The sequence below is a fragment of the Protopterus annectens genome, chromosome 9.part0 (assembly GCF_019279795.1).
Source record: "Protopterus annectens isolate FY-2018-M chromosome 9.part0, PAN1.0, whole genome shotgun sequence".
Lineage (NCBI taxonomy): Eukaryota > Metazoa > Chordata > Ceratodontiformes > Protopteridae > Protopterus > Protopterus annectens.
This window is the reverse complement of record NC_056743.1, coordinates 1,714,398,266-1,714,421,483: the sequence shown is the minus strand read 5'-3', so window position 1 is coordinate 1,714,421,483 and position 23,218 is coordinate 1,714,398,266. Positions and strand designations below refer to the sequence as shown.

General features: G+C 41.3%; 1 protein-coding gene across 1 annotated transcript in view; it reads left to right on the top strand.

The window, feature by feature from the left end:
• Window positions 1-23,218, top strand: part of LOC122812230 (intercellular adhesion molecule 5-like) — a 423,548-nt gene that overhangs the window by 92,232 nt on the left and 308,098 nt on the right. The window contains exon 2 of the mRNA XM_044084585.1: window positions 8,826-9,101. Within this exon, the coding sequence (XP_043940520.1) occupies window positions 8,826-9,101 (276 nt within the window). The remainder of the gene's footprint in view (window positions 1-8,825; window positions 9,102-23,218) is intronic.

Sequence of the window (23,218 nt, the reverse complement as noted above, 5' to 3'; positions counted from 1 at the left end):
CTTTGGGCTCTTGATCATCAAAAAGGGAACTTTTAAGGTTCATTAGCTCTAGACTCCTCCCCCCTATTAGGTCCATCCAATTCTCTATGAACCTTATTGACATCTGTTGGGAAGGGATGATGATGTGAACCTTTGGGAAGTCTCAGATAAATGTGGGAATAGTCTCCTATTTGTCATCTTCAAGGGCTGATAGGGCTGGGCCACCTACTACCCTTACATTTACTCCTTCAGTGGTTCAATCCTCAGATCCAGTCAATTCAAAGCTGAGGTTTCATCCCATTTTTCCTCTGTTGGCTTTAGCAACTCTAGAATCTTGAACGTCAACAGTTCCTCATATCTGTTTGACTCAGAGACCTTCAGAGCCGAGTGTGATCTAGACCCAAGAATTGAACACCAACCACTCAGGGCCAGGGTTTGCTTCAACAGGTCTGACTCCGTCCCTGTCCTCATGTGACAGCTATACAGCGGTTCTGGCCTCAGATCAGGTGGGTTCATCAATCCAGAGACTTTCTTCATTGGTGCCATTGACTCCTGTGTTGGCTTTGAAGTCATTTAATAAGATTTTGGCCTGTCCATTTTCATGAGAAGAGGACATTTATGTGAGTCCTTGGTCCCCCACAAACCTTCCAATCTTCCTACATCCATCCACTGTCATCATTCTCTCCAAGAACAGCAAATCTCTTGACAGCCTTGATCTTCTCCTTCCTCGAGGGACTAGGAATACATATGACTCTTCAAAGCTTTTCTCACCTGAGGAACACAGAAAGTGTAAGTGCATGTTAAGGGACTTGGACCCACCACAGGAGTCTCTCACCAAGAACAGTGTCCTTGATAAATGGGAAAGGTACTCTAGATCTTCTCCTGAAAATGCCACCTTTGGTGAACTAATGGCATTATTAACACAAAAAAGGGAGATTGGTCTACTGATACTTTTCCCAAAGCTAAAGGGGTGCTCTTCAAGTCTTTTGAAGCTAGCCCGTCTACTTCCTTGGTGGTCTATTCCGAGGATTGTCTCATTGATATGGTCTTTCATGGGACTTGGCAGGATTCCATTGTGGTGAAACTGATACTCCATTAACCAAATAAGGTGCTTGTTCCTCTCAAGGATCACCCACACTGGAGTAAAGGACCTCTGGTGGATTCAACTCTGATTGCAGCAGCCACTAAACAAGAACTATCTGAAGGAAGAATTATGGCCCGTCAACCTAATAGGGAATACAGAGCAGTAGGTCATTTTGGGAAGTAGTTCTATGGTTTAGGGATGTTTTTCTTCAGGGAAGTGAAATATATTTCACATATTATGAGGCTCTAGAAGGATATAACAGATGAAGTACTAAACTCCCTCAGGAGGCCTCAAACTGTAGATTCAAGAATGGCCATGGAATCTGAACTGGGAAGTATGTTATCCATTATTAATATCATCATGAGGCTCATGTCTACCACAGACAATGGTGCTAGAATAGCAGGTACTGGCATTGCTATTTGCCACCATGCTTGGCTAAGATTGTGTGATTTTGTGGACAACTTTAAGGCATCCCTCCTGCATGCTTCCTATGCTAGATCATTTGTTTGTTCTAAAAGTCAAAGATACTTTGTCTAAGAGAGGCCAATACGGTACAACTTTAGCTGCTTTGGGAGTTCAGCTTTCTAACCCACAACAGTCCTATTCCAGGTATCAAGTGGGATGTAAGTGACTCTGATTTAGAGAAGCTCAGCAGTTTGCCTTTGACTCCTCTTCTGACATGGTTCTCCATGGCAGAGAGGCAAATTCTAGTGAATGCCCTTCCAGAGGCAAAGGGGGTCCACAGAACCAAGGGGTCCCTTGTCAAACTTTTTCAGTGTTACTGAAAATGTCCCTGCCTGCTACCTTCTGGGGGCAGTTGAGAGATGCTTATGCCTTCACCTTCAAAATTGGATGGACATAAAATAAGATTCTGGGTGGAGGGCATCATATCCAGGGGCTGCATTATTCCCATCTAAATCCAAACCATATTACAAGACACTTCTAGGTATTCCATCCAGTCAAAGAGCTGTAGCTCATGAAATCCTCAAGCTGTAAGATAAGAGTAATCCAGCAGGTCCAACAAAGAATCCCGAGTCTACTCAGGATTCCTTTTAGTCCCAAAGAAAAACAAGGGCGTCAGGCCTATTTTGTACCTCAGTAGTTTGATCACATATGTAAGAAAGACCAAACTCCAGATGGTTACAGTGTAGGCCATTCTTCCTGTCCTTAGTAAGGAGGGACTGAATGCATTCAATATATATTCAAGATGCCTTACTACCATGTGAAGATTGCAAGGCAGTCCAGAAAATATCTTCACTTCCAGCTGGGAGCCAGACATTATAAGTTCTAAGCATTGCCTTTTGGTTCCCCACAGTCCACAGGTTTTGGACAAATGCACAGTGATTGTCACAGCTCATCTCTGGCTGCAAGGGTTCTAAGTGTCCCTGTACCCAGACAACTGGCTTCTTATTGCAAGCATAAAAAAAATCCTTAATCCGTGAAATACATTATTTACTCCACTTGTGTCAATCCTTTGGCATTTCCACAAACTACAAAAAGTCAGTCTTGATACCAGTTCTAAACCTGGATTTGATAGGATGCAATTTAGATGCAGAGTCTCAAATTGTGAAGTTGCCTCAGTCAAGACTGACTTCCCATCTCATGCAAGCACAGAATGTTCTCAGTTTCCACATTCCACCAGCATCTCTGATGCTTTATCTGCTGGACTCCATAGGTTCATAGGTTCATACTAGGCTGTCTGCCCTGGGGCATTTATAAGCCTAGCCCGATTGTGTTTGGCTTACGCCACCCCTTGATTTGAGTATACTGTGCCCTTTTTAAAGTTTAGTTTACTGTGCCTCTGTCTAATAGTGACAGGAAGTAATCCCCGGGACAAACCTACGATCCCCCATCCACTCATCAAGATTCTTCTTGAAGAGAGTCAGTGAGGTGCTCTGCCTAACATGAATTGGAATTCTATTCCAGAGTGAAGGGAGCCTCTGGGTTATGAATCTGTCCCTCCAGCATGTTCTATTTATTTCTGTGCTGAGGTTCAAGTCCCTCGAGCACGTGGCTCTAAGGGATTTAGATTTACTGAGGTGGAGCATGTCCATTAATTCTGGGTTGGACATAGCTTTATATGTCAGGCATAGATCGCCTCCTCGAAGTAGGCGGTATGCAACTGAGTAGAGCTGGAGTTTTTTTAACCGAGCAGCATATGGCATCTGTTTAAGTCCCTTGATCCTCCTGGTGAGGTACATTTGGGGTCTTTCTAATTGCTGCAGGTGTCAGGTAAGGTACATCCCAAAGGGGGCATTGTATTCTATGATGGGCCTGATGAGGGATGAATAAAGGGGCTCGATTACCTCTCTTGATCTAGATGTGAATCCTTTCATGATGAGGTGGGCTATGTAGAAGGTCTTTCTAACCACTTTGGCAATGTGGTTGTCAAAGGAGAGATTGCCATCAACTTGGGTCCCCAGATCCCTAATTACTTTCTCTGTACTTAATGGGTTACCACCTTTGTGGTAATTTGTGGGCATATTATTTTTGCCAAAGGGTATGACTATACACTTTTTGGCATTTAGCTTTAGACCATGGCTCTGGCACCAGTTATCCATCTCCGCGAGACCTTTTTGAAGGATGTTTGTGTCAGCTGGAGAGTCGATTATGGCGCCCAGTTTGGTCATCTGCGAACGTGGTGAGCCATAGTCCTCCCATGTTGGCCTGTACCTCAGAAAAGTAAATACCGAACAGAAGAGGTCCCAGGCCAGAACCTTGTGGGATGCCACTTGTGACCAGTTTCGAGTCTGACATGGTTCGAAAGATGGTAGCCTCAATAGCTGTAGTTCTGAATGTGAAATTCTTTTGGGTTCATCATTGGACACTATCAGTACAATGGGGGCTATAGACCCACCCTGTTCATCACCCAGTCAAATTGTCTATCCTGTGTTGCCATCACATATCATGGACTCTTGTCTGAAGCATCAAAGATGCCCATTTATCTTTACCTGTCCCATGGCCATAGGTACCACGGTTACCTCCAAACTAGGGTGGGCAGGCATTTTGAGTTTAGGATTTCCCAAGGAACATGGAACGCTATAGAGGCCCATCTTCATATCTGATCTGGAGATGAGGGCAGTCCTCCAGTTTTACCTTCTTGTTCTTATCCTTCCCAAGTGGGTGATCTCAATGCAGACAGAAAAAAACATCTGTTGTCAGGTACATGAACAAACATGGGGGAACTTGTTCTTACCTGCTGTGTCAGGAGACCATGAGAGTATGGCAATGGGTGTTCACAGCTCTTTCTAAAAGCAGTACACATACTAGGATGAACCAATGTCCTAGTGGGCATGCTGAGCAGATGCATTCTCATGCCTCACTAGTGGCTGTATACTTGTTGTCAACAAAAATTTTCGGTTGCCTGGGGCCAGCAGTGCTGTGATCTCTTTGCATCTCCAAACTGCATGATTTGCAGAAGTTATTTAGCCATCATCCGTTGAAAAGGACAGTCACTATCAGACTCTATAGTCCATTTGGTTACCCATTCTCATACATGGCTTTCCTCCAGTACTGTAATAAAGAAATTCCTGTACAAAGATTCTATGTAAGGTAGCTGTCATTCTCATCATATCCTTCTGATCCCCCAGTACTGTAATAAAGAAATTCCTGTACAAAGATTCTATGTAAGGTAGCTGTCATTCTCATCATATCCTTCTGATCCTGACAAATATGATTCCCTTACCTGTGGCCTCATCTTCTACAACCAACATGTGGGTTTGATCATGCACTGAATCTTCTTTCTCACCTGTTTGGCATCACCCATACAGACATCAAATCCTTCAAACTAACTGCATAGTTTCTCCAATTCCAGTGATGGACAGTGAACCCACTTTATGCTGTAAACTGGCTCATATCTTATCTGTTTCTCAAAAGTTGCCCACTCAGAAAATCTACAAAAGTTAACTGGAAAATGTTTTCTGTGCGGGCCGTGGACAAAGGGTTGGATCCCTTTTCTTCCCCTATGCCCATCTGTTCTGGATTTTCTGGTTAGCCTTTTTCATTCTGGTGCAAGTTATTCTGCCATTAAGGTGCAGCTTGCTCCTATTTCAGACTTTCACTTTGGTTCACATTCTTGTTCTTATGCTTTCCTCAAGATCTCAAATAATTTCTTAAAAGGCATTTGTTGTTGAAACCACCAATCAAAGATACAGCTCGTCCTTGGGAAGTTCCTCTAATATTGCAGGTCCTCATGCAATCACCCTTTGAGACAACCAGCAGAGGTATTACTAAACATGTACACACATAATTACTTCAGTAAGCAAATGCAGAACCACCAACTGTGAGGTTTATCATTTTATTTAAACAAGGCTATAGATGTCTGGACCCATATGATTTAAAATAAACATTTTCACTAACCCTAACACATAACCGCACCACAGCAATGTACATTGGACCCACTGTGCAAGCCCAGTATTACAGTGAGGGGTTACATTCCTAAACTAGAAGCAGATCTTTCACTTGCAGCTCCCCTGCAAGTCCAAATTCCATTGCTGAGAAACTCAGAAGCCATTAATACCATCAGTTTGGATGGAAGAAACTATGGAAGATGCTTTGTGTGAAAGGCCTGATTATAGTCATGTGAACACACACACACACACACACACACACACACACACACACACACACACACACACACACACTCAAAGCCCTTTGCTTAAGTGGTGCTGTTTTTTGCTTGTTTTGCTGGCTATTCATACTTCATATCTAGCTTTAGTTGATTTGATCAGGGACAACAGTTGCTTGTTAAGTTTAGAAAGTGTGTTTTTGACATCTTGATAGTTACATTTATTACTTTGTACAGTGAGTGCTTTTCTTTTATTGTAGAGCCTGTTTATATTTGGGGTCCACCATAGGAGTTTATTTTTAAATTTGGCAGTGTATCTGCTTGGGACATATACATCTATAAGTCCAAAACACATGGAAACTGCACCAACTGGAAAAGAACACGCTTTATTGTAAACGTCCACAAATCATAAACGCTTTGTAAACACTGTGCGTTTTCGTCCACATCACCAGTAAGACTTCATCAGACAAGTTATTCGTATCAAATTGCTCATTAAGTACTCTAATTAAGTTTAAAACAACCAATAAAAATACATTGCATCTTATCTAAACCAATAGAAAAAGGCTCATTACATACAATTCTATAAATAATTGGTAAATATGTTGACTTATGTTAAAACATTATAAAAACTCAAACACTCTCCCAAAAAACCATTATGATTCCATCTGTGTGTACATGTAATCATATTTCATTTTAAATAAATTCATTTCAATAAATAGTCATAGATTAAAAATCTATATATTACCCAAAAGTTTAATTTATTCATTAAAAACTCAATCTATTTGTATTTAAATAGCACCATCTCCTGTTCATTTAAAACCATTACTAGTGTAAGCTATATTTTAGCTGCTCTCAGTTCTGCTCTCAGATATACATCTATGCAGCTTTTCATATGTGTATAGAATTCAGCAGTAAAATATTTCACATACTCATTAGGGTCATCATGTTGGAGAGGGATGTTAAATTTAGCCAGGTCATCACTCAGTTTTCATAGATTAGCTTTCCCATGATATCATAATACTGAAAGCTACTGTGACTAATTTATGGTCCTATTTATGATAGAGGAAGTTACTACTGGCGGGAACAAAGCTGTCCTATATTGCTGAGGACCAAGTCCAGGAATTTGCGTCTCCTAGGTGATATGTGTGGGCTAAGTGGTTCGGAGAGTTTGTATTTATGTAGTGTAGAAATCTCTGGGCATACGTATTATGGGGATGTCTTCCAGGCCTTATCCCCATACACCACGACACTGACTATTAGCTCCAATTCAGGGATAAAGTTCTGAGTATGACTGAAAATGACCTCAGTCTGATTTGTCGCATGGCCTTTGAAGGAGTCAGCTGGGGAAAGGTGCAAGTGAGATTAAGACAGCAGATTCTCCACCCTGTGAAGGGAGATTGGTATGTATCAAACTAAAGAACAGACACCTGGGGTCAGACTGCAGGAGTATGCTTCTTGTAAGCAGCTTAGATGTGGGGCTGTAAACATGCCAAGGGGATTATTGCTGTCTAGACCAGCATAGCAGGTGTGGGGACAGACATCTGCAGGAGAACCTAGTGTTCAAGACATTGTAACATACCTGTTGGCAAAAGGCAGTGGGAGTTAGGAACAAAATGATCTCCTGACTCCCTGCAGGGTATGACTGTCCCTATCTCCACCCCTTCCCTCCAGTGCTTGGTGTTCTCAGATGTTAAAAGGTGGTGAAAATAAATGGGTCAGTCAGAGGTGAAGTCTTGATTGTGGGGTTCAGAAACGTATACAAAATAACTGTCAGAGATTCATTATGTATGCTATTAAAGAACGACGTATATATATTTGGTAGTTTATAGAGGTCCAAGTTACCTAACATGCTGTTTTTACCCAAGGTGCGCCAGCCATGACTGGAAGAAGACTGCTCAGTCCACTGCAAGCATCTACAAAGGCACTATGTTTATGCTTAGTATTGTTTTATCAGTAAAATGCAGCATTACTCATTAATTCACAGTGACATAGGTCACTTCTAATATCAGGAGTCTACTGAGTATAGTATCTTTTGATAATGCATTTGTGATGCAGGTCTCTGCATCAGCAGTCTATATATTATACTGTAGTTCAGTAGTTTGGTAGTGCACTGTTTTGCAAATTATTACTGCCAGCATTGACAGTCTGTAAAGTTTATTATGGTTCAGTAATGCATTGTGATTCGTCACTACAAGCATGGGCAGTCTGTGTGGCACACTGTGGTTCGATAATGCACTGTGACAAATGGTCACTGCCAGCAGCAGCTGTTTGTGCAATGCAGCATGCTTCTACAGTGCGTAATGGAACAGGTCATTGCCAGCATTAACGACCTGTACAACCTATAGCAAGAAGTTGCTTCCAGCATCAGCAGACTGTGCAATGCAGTTTAATTTACTAATGCATAATGACAAGCGCCACTGTCAGCATGAGTACCTTATGTAGTACCCTATGGCTCAGCAATGCGTAATGACATAAGCCACCACCACAAGCAGCAGTGTGATTCAATATTATACTGTGACAGACATCTCACCAACATTATTAACAAGCATGCAGTGCAGTGTGGTTCAGCAATGCCCTGTGATGTAAACTGATTACTCAAAGTAACACCAGCATCAAATACAACTTAACTATATACTGTAACCAATCTAGAACTGAAAATTAAGGTATGCAGATGCTCGAAAACAGTGACATAATTGTGTAAGCAATAATACCCAACAGTTTCATGGCAGCTTAATATGTTGCTATGAAGCGTTTTTTATTACCTGAAGTTAACACACTTCTGAAGAACGTTAATTCTCTAATCGGGGTTTAATTTACAGTTTGCCAAGCAACTATAGTGCATCTTGGAATAATGTATAACAAATGTGTTAACAAATACAGTAGCAATATATGGAATATTTATGAAAATAAGTATCTTATATGTTAAGGTAATTTTAATCATTTATTTACTTATATAACTTTGTTAACTGAGAAGGGCTGGTCCAAGGAACATTTTTAATTACAAACTGAGCTATAAGGTGGAGAAATGCATTTTTTTTTTTTGATGCATAATGACTTGGTAGAACAAAATGTACACATTATGAAATCTTTACAGCAGACATTGAGTTGGGTTTCAATGATATTCTTTCAAAGTGATATGCAGCTTTTCATCCTAGATCTGTCATGCTAATTCATAACCATCCCTTATTGTTTCAGTTATTGAGGCTTCCATAACTGTAGCTGTTGAACCACTCTACCCTACTGTGAGACATGGAGACAAAATTACTCAAAACTGTACCACTAACTGCCAAAACATAACAAAAATGGATTTTGAAATAAAGGAACCTAACAACAGTAAAACAAATGGAAGTAACTGGATTTCCGTAACTTATGTGATTCAAAGCTGGGATCCAACTCCAAGCTGTTACGTCAACTGTGAAGATGCAGGAGAGCCGGAACAGGAACGTAATAAATCCTTCGTCAGTGTTTTCGGTAAGCTACCACGGGAGCATTTGTTTTTTTTATTCAGTCATCAGAATTCAAGACATTTAGGTAATAAGGTAGGAATTATGTTGTTATGCAGCTTGCTAACTGACAAATCATAAATAAGTAAAACATTGGATTTCTTTACTAATGTAGTTTCAGTGATTTAGTTCCAGTAATAATGCTGATGTTTTCAGTGCTTGATCTAGACTTATTGCATAGCAATCTCACTGTGACTGAGGTGCAGGGATTAGTCAAATTCGCTGAAATATTCATAGCCTTTATATAGTTAAACAATATGGTTCATTAATAGTGTGATACCTAAAGCTGTGTTGTGAGCATCGTGCTAACGTGAGTTCATTATCTGGGTAAATTATTATGATATGCTGTGATAAGCCACACCTGCAGCATGTTAGTATGACTGTGTGTGTGTGACTTAACAGTATTGAAATAAAAAGATCATGTGACCAAGAGCTCAGAAATAAAAAGATCATGTGACTATGAGCACTGAAGTAAAAAGATCATATGACTAGGAGTACTGAAATAAAAGATACAGAGATGTTATTGCTGACTGTGATCGTTTAACAAGTGGAATGCAACTGACCGATCAAGTTTTAAGTCTACATATATGCATAGCAGTAAAAGAGGATACATACTTTTATAGCTGTCAGAGGGAGCATATTATTTTATCTTTCTTCAGAGGATTCCTGTAGCAGTATTCATGACATTAGGGTTTCTGGTTCCCACCATCAGTTATGATCTGGTCAGATTTTCCAGTATCTGAACATTCCCTTACATAAGCTAGTTCTTGTCTGTCTGTGTACTTGTACCATCATCAGGTCTATAAAACTGGCATCAGCAGGTACCGTCTTCAGTTCTTCTTTGTAACTTGAAACTATTGCTGACATGACTGCATTTTCATTTGTTAATTTGTTTCATTTGTTCATTTTGGCACACATTCAGTCGAGTAATTGTTTCAGAAGATTTCCATTTTTTGAAGTTTGAAAGAAAATGAATGCTTCAAGGTGGCAAAGGTTTTACTGAACATAGTAACTTCCCCACAGAAGTCAATTGCTGTATCTGCTTGTGGTTGACCAGTTGCACCTAAAACCATACCGTTAACCTGGAAATATCAAAAATCTGGAAAAAAGCCCATGAAACGTAGGTACAATTGGGGAAAAATCTGGACAGTGATTAAAATAAAATTTGCATACATAATGACGTAACCTCGTCCACTCTAATGGAATGTGGGATACCAACATTCAAACACAAACTGAAAAACAGGTAAAGTAATACAAAATGTAACCAGAACAGTATAATTTTATTTATATGAAGCTAATAACCAGATCCTGAAGACACGTTAAGGGTAAAATGAGGAACAATTATTAGTAGCTTACTATCTGTTTCAGCTATGAAGCTCACAAGATGGCTAAAATGTGTCACTTTATACTTACAAAAACATCTTTTGATGAATTAATATGATTCAGTATTATTTCCCATGGATATTGGTTAAAAAAAAAAAAAAGCAATAAAAACTTAACACTATGTGTGACACCCTGTCAGTGGGGGAATAATGAGCAACATCATCCAGTTTTTATGACTGAAAATGAGGAACTTTCCTAATAATCAGGTACACTTGAGAGGTATGCACAGATCATAATGCATATTGATTTAACTAACTTTATAAAAGCATTATGTTTTCGATGCAGCCAGGATATGCTCAAAATTTTTGTGCAAAGCCAAAAATAATGTGAGGCTAAAGCACAGATTCAGTAAACATTTTTTTAAACTAATACATCTGAAGTAGTTGACTTCATTTGATCATCAACCTGTGGGATGTCTGTTTCGGACCAGATCCGAGACAGCAGCTTCACCAGCATCTGATCCAAGCTCCAAGCTCCTCCCCCTACCCATAATACCCCTCCATCTCATTCCTTCCCAGATCTCATTTGCCGCCGCTTTGCCAAGCAGATTGGTCTTAGAGTTCCAGACGTGGTAGGTACTTTTTCTGCTTTTTTGTGGGTGTTAGAGTTGCTGTAGGTGTAGGTAGGTTTCTTCTGCCCTTTGCCTTCCCTCCCCTTCATTTCCCATTGCGTTTCCATTAGAAAAAAAAAAAAAAAAGTTTTCTGTGTTCTAGGTAGAGTAGGCATTATCTCCTTTCCCCCTCCTTGTGAGTGAGTTGTGTGTGAGTGTTGGTGTCGGGTAGTTTAAAGTATTTTGTACATCGTACCATCTTTGTTGTCATGGCAGATCAGCAGGCCAAACTGGTCTTTAGAAAGTGCACAGAGTGTGGCCATATGTTGCCCCTGGCGTATGGCCACACTCTGTGCATTGTGTGTTTGGGGGCAGCCCATCTTTCTTCGGACTGCCCTATTTGTGCGGGGTTCAACCCCAGGGCCCTAAAGAATTGTAGGGCAAAACTGATCCTCAAGGGACTTCTCCCTGCTCTGGAGGCGGCTGCCTCTACTTCTATTGTGGTCACGGTTGTGACCACTCCTTCCACTTCAGCCACTGTCTCTTCCTCTCCCTCCCAGGCTGGGACTCAACCTCCTGGACATAGGCCTGTGGATAGGGAGTCTAGAAAAGAGAGGAGCAAAGAGAGAGAGAGGGAGAGAGAGAGAGAGACAAAGGGAGAAAGAGATCCCAGGACCGTTCGGATCTTGTGGGCCCTCCTCCTAAACAGCTATTCTTTTTTAGGCCAGCTTCTCCTCGGCTCCAATCACTGAGATTTTCACTTTTTTATGCCTCATTCTAGGGACTGGATACATTGACCCTCCGGGATGGCGTCGGTGGCCTTGTCGCGGTCCACCAGAAGTTTATCAGAAACGGATATGGACAAACTGATGCAAAGGTTTATTTGCACCCAGATTTAGATAGGGGTCTTGCCAGCCCCTTTTCCCTCTGGGGGAGTTCGCTTTCCTTTTTCGCCCTGATATCTCCTTTTCCGGTCCGACCCCCGGTATTGGAGTTCATGGATCTGAGAGGTCCCGGAGTCAGGGGGTCGCTGCTGATGGTACTGTGTACCTCGATGCCAGCCATTACCTTGAGCATGTTGGATCCGACTAGTTTGGACCCGAGCAGCTCTCTGAGCTGAAGTCTGGGCATCAGATCCGAGGGGTTGTGTCTTTCTCCTTTGGCTCTGATGCTGTTGGGTCAAGGCCTACCCCTTAGTATCTCGTCTCCTTCATGCTTGGCTCTGATCCCCATGCCAGATCCGGGGAGAGCAGCTTCCTTATTAGTTTCTCAGAAGGCTCACTCCCCCTCAGCTTTTGATGTGGTGGAAAGGGTTCTCTCCAGGGGATCGAGGCCCCTGACCATCTCATCAGATTCCGCCCTGACTCCCTTGCCTCTGGGTACATCTTCAGCCATTTTGCCCATGCAAGGACAACCCGTGCTCAATGTGCCCCAGACTGTTTCCCTCAAGGAACCACAGGTAGTTTATGAGCCCTCTCCGGAGAGTCCCACTGAAGAGATTCCTTGTAAACGAATGGGCAAAAGGAGGCACCAGGACTCCTCTCCAGAGTTCCTCACTAAGGACACTGATTTGGAAGAAGGGGAAGGTTCCCCCTAGATCACCCCCCCGACAATATCTCCTTTAGAGACATCATGGAAATCCTGCACCAGAGGGGAAAGGGGGGGTTAGTTCACCCCGAAGCCTTCCTCGGACGAGTTGGTGTTCCTGGAGACCTTCGACATGGGCCTGTCTACCTCCTGGGTGTCCCCCCTGCAGATCCCTTGGTGGACCTTATTACCACAAGGGCATAGAAGGAGCCGGACACTGTGGAGCCATTCCCCAGATGCCCCAATAAAATCCTGAACCCTCCCGTAGCCAGACCTAATTGGAACAAGAGGTCCCCAGTGGATGCCATGGTGGTAGCAGCTGCCACTACAAAAGAACTATTCCAGGAAAGTTCTATGGTCCATCTCCCTGACCATGAGTCCAGGACGATGGATTATTTGGGAAAGCGGGCCTATGCTTCAGCAACCTTTTCTATAAGGACGACAAATTATTTGGTCCACGTAACTAGACTACAGTGAGACCTGGTCAAGGAGTTCACTGAGTCGCCCTCTGAGTCCATGTCACCAGAGGATAAATGTACATTCTCCGCACGAATGGCCACACTCAAAGTGGTTACTAATACATCCATGCACCTCCTTTCGCATGCTGCTGAAGGAGCAGCAAGTCCGGCGTTGCCATGAGATGACATGCCTGGCTCGGGCTTTGTCAATTCACAGAACCCTTTAAGGCTTCTTTTGTGAATGCCCCTTATGCTGGTTCTTCCCTGTTGGAAAGATGGTTCGTGAGATGTTGGTCCAGAGTGAGAAGGACAGGAAGACTCTGTCTGCCAGTGGGATCCACTTCTCTAACTCCCAAACATCCTTTTCCAGGAATAAGAGGTGGCAAAAGAAGATGTTGTTCCAGAAGTCTCAGTATTCCTGAGGGCACTCAGGACTCACTCTCGCCTAGAGGCAGAGGGGGTCTGGATAGACGCTGGCCCAGAGGCGGGGGGGGTGTCCGAGAAACTTCAGGTCTCGAGAACCGTTCTCGGACAGATCCGCGCAGCAGCCCTGAGGGGTTGCCCGACTGCTCTGCTCTAGAGGCAGTCGGGGGTAATCTTTCTATGCACCTTATGGCTTGGGGGTCCATATCATCAGACCGCTGGGTGCTTCATATAATATCCAGAGGTTATAGCTCCCCCTTTGTGTCTTTTCCCTTTCCCCTAAACACCTCCTGGACATTCCACCTGTGCAAAGGGAGGCAGCAGCACTTGAAATAGAAAAGCTGCTAAGGAAACAAGTCATCCAGCCTGTCTCCCAAGATTAGTCTGGATAAGGCATCTATTCCAGGTTCTTTTTAGTGCCAAAAAAGATAGGGGACCTAAGGCCTCTCCTGGGCCTTTCCACTCTAAACCTGTCAGTTGCCAAAGAGAAGTTCCGGATGGTCACTCTACAATCCATCCTACCTTACTTGCAGGAGAATGACTGAATGTGCTTAATAGATCTCCAGGATGCGTACTACCACATCAAAATGTACAGACGCTCCAAGAGGTTCCTCTGCTTTTGGCTAGGGGTCAATCCCTTTCAGTTCCAAGCCCCCTACCCTTCAGTCTCACCACAGCTCCCAGGGTGTTCACCAAGGTCATGGCAGTAGTAGCGGCTCACCTGAGACTTCAGGGGATACAGGTCTACCCGTACCTGGACGATTGGCTCCTTGCTGCCCCACCAGGCATCTACTTTGTCAGGCCAGCGACTATTTCCTGAAGCTATCCGACTTGCTTGGAATCTCAATCAACATTTCCAAGTCTTCTCTAGACCCAGTTCATGTCTTAGACTACATTGGAGTGAGGATAGATACGTTACAGTCCAAGGTCTTTCTAACTCCAGAGAGAGCCCAAGGTCTTTCTAACTCCAGAGAGAGCCCAAAGTTTACAACTTCATATGTTTATGATCTTTCAGTCTCATCTTCCTCCAGCCGAGGTGGTTTTAAGAGCCCTGCGTTCCATGGAGGCCACCATTACTCTTCTACCCTGTGCTGGTCTTCATGTGCGAGTTCTACAGTGGACACTAGCAGTTCAATGGTCTTCTGCCATTGACACATCCAGTTCATATAAGCAATGCGTGCAGGAAGTCCCTCTTCTGGTGGATAAGCTCCCTGGAGCTAGTCAAGGGACGAATATTTATTGCAGCCCCTCCCCAAGCCACGGTAACCACGTATGCCGCCCAACTGGTGGGGGGGGGGCATTCTTCTGGCAGGACAGTCCAAGGCACGTGGTCCCTGAACGAGACCAAATTGCATATCAATGTTCTAGAGATGAGGGCGGAATTATTAGTGTTGCAGGCCCTTCATGCCTTTCTTCTTCTGGGAACTATTGCAATTCAGACAGACAACATGTCAGTGGTCTGGTACATCAAGCAGGGAGGAACCAGATCTTACCTCCTTTGTCGTGAGGCCATCAGAGTGTGGAAATGGGCGATCTCCACCAGCTATTTTCTGATAACAACTCACTTTCTGGATTAATCCAACATACTGGCGGACAAACTGAGCAGGACTATTCTAATGCCTTGCAAGTGGTTTCTGAAGCCTTCAGTAGTGGAGCAGATCTTCCTTAAGTGGGGTCAGCCTTGTTGCGATCTCTTCGCATCTCCTTCCAATGTGAAGTGCAGTGAGTTGTTCGCTCTGATCCCCTCACACGGGCCATCCCCCAGGGATGCTCTGGTCCATGTTTGGCCTCCCGATCTCCTTTATGCTTATTCCCCTTTACCTCTCATGACAGAATTTCTCCAGAAGGTTTGCCGGTTGGGGAGCAGATTCATCCTCATTGCCCCATTCTGGCCTCGCCAAGTCTAGTTTCCCTTTCTATGGTCTCATCTGATAGTGCCTCCTTGGATCTTGGATCTGATACCGGATCTCATTTTGCACCCCTCGAGGGTCCCTCATCCAGACCTGGGCAGTCTGAAGCTCACTGCTTGGCTGCTCCAATTCCCTTGATTGCTAGGACTCCCAGTCTATCTTCCCCGGTCAAGACTGTTCTGGTGGCAGCTCATAAATTGTCTACCAGAAAAATATACCGTAGCAAATGGAAACATTTTTCTCTCTGGGCTTCTCAGAGGGATTTGGACCCTTTCACAGCTCCTGTTCCAGCGGACTTGAATTGACCTTGAGTTCTTGGCATATATTTTCCAGCAGTGTGCCAGCTCATCTACAGTAAAAGTTCAACTGGCTGCCATTTCCAATTTCCATGTAGGTGAGAACATGGCTTCTTTAGCTTACTCCAGACTTTGCAAAACCTTTTTTAAAAGTACTTTTCTTTTAAGACCCCCGGTTAAAGATCCTACCCCTCCTTGGGACCTTACCCTAGTTTTGCAAACTTTGGTTGCTCTGTCCTTTGAGCCTGCTGCTTCTGTGGATTTAAAATTTTTATCCTGGAGGACAGCTTTTCTAGTGGCTACTACCTCAGTTAGGAAAGTGTCAGAACGAACTCCAGGAGTTATCTGTCAAACCTCCATATATGATTTTTCATAAAGACAGGGTTTCACTTCATACTAATCCTTCTTTCTTGCCTAATGTGACCTCAGAAACAAATATCAATCAATCAATCAATTTACCTGTTTTCTTAAATTTTCAGAACAGGGGTGAATATAAATTGCATTTATTAGACGTGCATACACAGCTACGTTTCTGCTTACACAGGTCTCAAGCCTATCGCAAGTCTGATCAGTTGTTTGTGTCTTTTGCTACACCCTTTCTGGGCAAACTGGTTTCTAAGGTAACCATTGCCAGATGGATTTCTCTTTGCATCCTTCAGGTATACAAAGACAAAGGTTATGTCCCTTCCGGATAGGATAAATGCCCATTCTACCAGGTCTATGGCTACATCAGCTGCCTTTTGGTCTAGAGTGTCTTTGGATGATATTTCTTCAGTGGCTACTTGGTCCTCATCTCACACCTTCATTTCTCATTATAAATTGGACATGGTTTCCAGGGGGAGAGCATCCTTTGGCTCCGCTGTGCTTTGAAATATCCTTCCATGAGGGCCCCCCTAGGTTTTGGTAGTTCCATCTGAGTATTTAGACTTCATTTGTCATCAACCGTCCCTCCCTCCTTCCCCCTGACCTTCTCTTTATGTTTTCTGCATTGGCAGGCAAGAGAGAGTGCCTTTGCGGCTCTCCACCTTTTCTTTGTTAGTGAAAGTTATTGGATCAGATTCATATGAGGGGATATAGCAAACTTGATCTGAGGGAAGAAAAGAGATGGAGGAGTATTATGGGTAGGGGGAGGAGCTTGAAGCTCAGATCAGATGCTGGTGAAGCTACCGTCTCGGTTCCGCTCTGGATTCGACATCCCACAGGTTGATGATAAATGAAGTCTATCTACTTAGTTGGAACGTTATGGTGAGTACATAACTTCTTTTTTAACTTATTTAAAAATGTTACTAGAACTGGTTTTGCATCCGTATGTTACCTGAATAAGAGGTATAGCATGATTATTAACTGTAATTCCTCCTGTCTTTCTTATTTCAACTATCTTAAACTTTAATATTTTATTATTTCTTTCAATAATTGTATCCTTTTCACAAACTACAGAGACTCATTTGATTACTGCAGTCATGTGCTAAAGCAGATTATGTGTGCTCACACAGCTTAACTGCCTCTACAAAAACAAAAGGTGCAACAACAAAGAAGTTAAGCCAACTAGCTTCCTCCTCCTGTCCCTGCACAGTGATTCTTTGTTGCTTCTGCCTAACTCACCATCGCAGTGATGATCGATCGCATTCACATAATAAATAACATCATGACAACTTGCTGTTGAGTGCTGAGTTAACTGCCGATCCAGAAAAATATGAATGCGCCTGCTCCTTTAACACACTGACTGCCAGTGAGACTGCCACTGCAATAACATCACATAAATCATTTGAAACTAATTTCTGTTCTTTTTTATTTTACTTTCAATGCTCTTCTCATTCTGAAAAAGGGGAGTGTGCCTGGAGGAGGCACTCAATCAACTTTACGTGCAATGCACTTGTTTCTGCCTGCCCTGAACCCTGAAGACGGTGCTGTGATGCTCAGTACTTCTGCTGCTGCTGCTTCAAGTGATCCATTCCCATCAAACTTACAAGAAGGAAAAAAGATAGCAGCCTGCAATGCCAATAAAAATAACGACTAACAAGTCTGTCTGGCAATGGCTGCTATAGGGACTGGCAGTCAAATCTTTTTACTTCGTAGACAAAGACAAAAATTATGGGGACAAAGGCCCCAAATTAGGGGCTGGTTTTAAAGATTCGTATTACCAACTTAAAAAAGGTTTTGAGTTACATTTTCTGAAGGATATGATGTCTGAAACTCAGATGTCTGTCTTTATTTAGTTATTTAATCCTTAATGATTTGATAGAAAATCGCACATTTCATGTTGAGGCAGATCGAAATTATTAACTCCTCCTATAGAACAGGTGTAGTTAGAACAATATTGTGCTAATTACACCAGCTGTTTCTCCTCATCTCACATAAAAATGTGCAAACATCACCAAACACAGTTTTGTGCATCATAAATGTCACTGTCATTGCAGAATCTTCCAGATTTTGTGTCCGATTCTTGCTGTCTGTTTCATAAAACTAGTGATACTCTTCTGGAAATCACTGAGGACTGTAGTCACTGAATGGTGACTAGCATTAAGAGAGCCAGATAGCATTTAAAAATGCACAGTAATCTAAACAGTGATGTCATACTAATTTTTAATTAAACAACAGCAATATTTAAAATATATCTGATTCAGTCATGATTGTGACAGTTTCGTTCGTATCCTGTTGTAACGCTGAATAGCTGAGTGTTCTACACTGCAGAAATGCTCGCAATACTGCTGTCATAATCTTAATTGTTTTTTTAAGATGACTAAGCTCGCCATTAAGCAAGCAAAGTACATCTTTTAAACAACTTTATATATAATAACAAATAATGAAGATAGGAAAGAAATAGAGGGGTAACCCGTAACAAAGGAGGAAACATGAACTGCAGTCTAGCCTGAAATATATTCTACACGCAACCTGATATCAGTCCCCTGTAAGCCCAACTAACACATCTATTTTTTTCTTTGTACTATTAATAAGGGAGCACAACAATCCTGCTGTTAATCCTTACAGTAAAAGTTTAACTTTAACTTCATGAACCATTGTGTTTCTGAGAGGTGCTCAGAAAAAATATTCTATTTTGAATATGCTAAGCTGGATTCCTATTACAAGAACGAATGTTCACTACTTTGAACTTGTAATAGAAAGCCTCAGTTATGCGAAAGTTCACTTTAACGAAAGTGAACTTTCGTGTAAGTTCACTTCACCGAATGAACCGCAGCACAGTGGAGGACATGAAAAAACAAGCTATGTCCTCCACTATGGTGCAATAGTCACAGACCTTAGGGTTAGGGCACGGGTTAGGGTAAGGGGATAGTTAGTAAAGCTATCCCCTTACCCTAACCCATGCCCTAACCCTCAGGTTTGTGACTATCACACCATAGTGGAGGACATTGCTATGTCCTTCATTGCGCTGCAGTCGTCATGGACCTTAGGGTTAGGGCACGGGTCATGGTAAGAGGATAGCCCATAGGGCTATCCCCTTACCATGACCCCTGCCCTAACCCTAAGGTCCGTGAGTACTGCACGGAAGTTCAGTACAACACCCGTTCGTTGTACTGAACTTCGCGTAAGTGCACTTTCGATTAAGTGCACTTTCACTGCAGTGAGCATTCCATGCACTATTTCGAATTAGTGAAAATTCGATCTAGTGTATGGAATCCACTAGGCTACATGGTTGAAAAGCAGCAGGTGCGGGTGTAACAGTTAGCAAGGTTGAGATTCACAAGTGCAGTTCGATAATACTGCCACCGAGTATATGCTTAACTAATTACTTCAGCAGGGTCTCCATACCTCAAAAACAGAGTTCAATCTTCAGTCTTGCTCCTGGAGTTAGGGTCAGGTTCTTAGTCTTCAACAAACGTTACCCAAAGAAAATCCTTGTAAACACACAAAGAAAAACATACAGAAGTCTACTTCTTCCAAGTCCCTTTGGTCTAACCACCCAGATCGCTCAGAGGATTGTCACATCTCTTTTAACAACGTCCACAATTGCATGTTGATGATAACGCGGAGCACGCTGGTGCTGCGTGATGATGACAGCAAGCACATGGGAACCACAAATAAATACAAAAAAATGAAAGTGGGACTTTATTCACTCCAGTGGAACTCAGGAACTTTGCACTGTACCTTCCAATGGCCTTTTCACAGCATCAAATTATGTCCTCACGTTTCAAAAAATATATCTCTGAAACCATAATGGTTATGAAAGAAGTATTAATGGCAAACCCTTCAGTACAAACTATTTTTATAGTAATTAGTATTCTTTAGGTTCTAGGTCTTAAACTGAATTTTGTTCAGGTACAGTAAATACAGTAACTTACATTTGTAATATTTTGTAAACAACTTACAATATCGTCAGCTGCATTTTGTTCATCTAGCTGAGAGCTTTCATATGAGACTAAAGAGTTCTGTCTGCGTTACTTGGTTGTTGAAATATTTAGAAAAATGTGAATATTGTATACATATAAATTAATATCATAAAAACAACATTTAATATCTCTTTACCTGCACCAGACAGAGGTCAGATATTAATGCAGATGAGTTGGCCATTGTGTAAGCTTTAAGATGAAATCTTTTAAAACATGGTTTTGGAATTATTGATGCAAATGTGAACAAGCAATATTTGATGCATGTAGGTGTCAGTAGGAGTTAACTGCAGATGCACCTGGAGGCGTCACTTAGATATAATGAGTTAAAGGAGCCACTCGGGAATCCGTGGCACCCTGTTATTTTGAGCCTCAAAACATATTTTTTGTGGAATTCGGTACAGTTGAGATGTATGCCTAAAACTTCTGAACTGTACTTTTATAGTTACAAAGGTAAGAAGGTTAATACTTTCAAGATATTTATACTGCAGGGGGAGTAGCCAGGATGCTGACAGGTTGACAGCACATTTTTTTAGCTCTTGTTATCTAAGTATATTTCTGACAGAAAATTTTAAAACCGGGGACTTCAAAATTGCTTAAACTCATTGAGTAACCTCTACTACAGCCCTTGGAAGTCTACATTGGATTATTTTGTTTCAGTTCTTTGATTTTTTTTTTGTCAAAATTCAAGCAGAAAGGGCTCCGACTTCTCCTCAGAATAAGTTACTCAAAGAACACTTCACAAGACTAGACAATGAAAAAGGAAATATAAACTTTATTGTCTACTATGCAGGATTTATCTTTGAAATTTAACAAACTGGACAATAAACTCGACTCTTTTAAAGAAAATGGCACACAACAAATGGAGCCGTTACAAGAATTAATAATGCAATATAAGATTCAGATTGAAGGCATTGAAGGAACATTAAATGGAATGAAAAGCAGACTTATGGAACAAGAACTTCAGCTTGAGTTTCTCTCTAAACAAAACTCTTTCTTCATTAAACAAACTGGATTACCTAGAAAATAGGTCTAGAAGAAATAATCTGCATATTTATGGACTACCAGAAAAAACTGAAGGAGATAAAAATGGTAAATTTCTCACATCCTGGCTTCCCACTGTACTGAATTTACCTGAGTCTTAATGTCCTATAGAATTGAAAGAGCCCATAGGTCACTGGTTGTTCCTTCATCTCCTAACAAAGTTAATAAAAGTCCAAGTTCAGTAATAGTGAGACTCATTTCTTCATAGGGCAAGGAATTGATGCTGAAAACTGCATGGTCAAAGTCGCCTGTCAGATTTAAAGACAATATCATAAGATTTGACAATGACTACTCATTTGAAGTAATCTCTAAAGGAAAATAATGTTTACCTTTAATAAAAGAACTGAAGAAGAGACAATTCAAGGTTGACTTATTCTTTCCTGCAAGACTTAAAATCTTTTTTTCCAGATGATACTAAAACCTTTCATACCCTAGAAGCAGCTGTGTTGTTTTTGACATCTAATAAAACTTTAAATGAAACGGAAGAAATTGACTTGTCCAGAATTTCTCTAAAGCATCAAGGTGAGAAAATGACTTGAAAAAAGCAGATAATAATAAGAAAAAAATAAATGACAAATAACTTTTGATCATATGTTTTATATATTCTGTTTTATACCTCACTCATCTTAATTATAAGGGGCTTCCACATTAGTAAAATGGCAATTCTATGAAGCTTTCTGGTATGTAAAATGAATGAAATCCTTTAACTTAACTACAAACTTAAAAGGAAAAAGGTAATGAGATTTTATTTTTGTTTACTTAAGTTTTATTTTTAATAACTAGTGGATTTACTTATGCTTGAAGTAACAATCTAAAAATAACAAAAACAAAATAGTATTCGCTCTATCTATACCATTATGATAGACTGTTTAAGTACTGCAGTCTCAGACAAGCTTATAACATAGAAAGACTACCAAAGAGAGTAACTACTTATCAGCAAAACATTGTATTGTGTGTTCTTCTACATAATGTACATATAAAGAATTATATACAGGTTATAAATAGAAAGTTAAATGAACACCTTAAATGGTCTAATTTAAACAAAATATTAGCATAAAATTCTTAAAACATATTAAGCTCTATATGAATATGGTATGTGCTTATATTACCACAGTTTTTTTTAATTGTTTCATGATTTACACTGCTTTACTGTATGGTATACATCTAGCAAAGGAAAACTAATGATGTTATGTTGTCCTGTCTCGCCTTCATTCTTACTGGTTGGGTTTGTTCCGACTCGGCCATATACTAAAGCTCGAGGTCTTCCACTAGCTTGTGGCTGTATTCCTATCCCATCATGCTCTAGTGAAGCTCCCCAGATCTAATTTGCCACTAAACAGTTTGGAGGCTTCCATCTTGGCACTGACTAAGTGAACCAACCTTTATTACCTTTATAACCGTTATTATACTATTTTTATCTAAAAATTTCTTGTTATACTTTAAAACTAGTTAACATTTACTATTCTTGTAGGTATTGTAGTTAGGAATATTCATTGCTTCTGGGTGTAATTTTTTTCATTAGGCCTTGTTTCTCCCTATCCCGGTTAATTTTTCTACATTTACTGTTAGAGTAAATAGAAAGGCATCAGCCCATATTAGTTAGATGGCTGCTGCTGCCCGTTTTAGTTAGATGGCATGTTGTGTTTATTGTTAATAGTTTTCCTACTGCTTGAATAAAAATGGTGTCAGCCCATTAAGTTAGAGGTCTGCCACTGCCCAGTTTTAGTTAGAAGGCAACTTAACTTATTTTCTTTCTCTCTTGCTTGAAGTTCTAAAAAAAAAAAAAAAAAAAAAAAAGTTTGTATGATATTTTATATATTATACTGTAGGGATTTAATAGTTGTTGTTGTAGTTATTTATTGTTTTGCTCGTGTGTGTGTGTGTGTGCGCGCGCGCATTGTGATTTAAACATGTCCAAAGAGCATAAGGAAACTAAGCCTTCGGGCTTTAAAAAGTGTAGTACGTGCAGCTGTAAGATAACGGACTCCCATACTGTTTGTGTTTATTGCTTGGGAGCAGTACATCTTCAGGAATCATGCTCGATATGTCACTCATTCAACTGTAGAGTGCTACTAGAGTGAAAAAACAAGT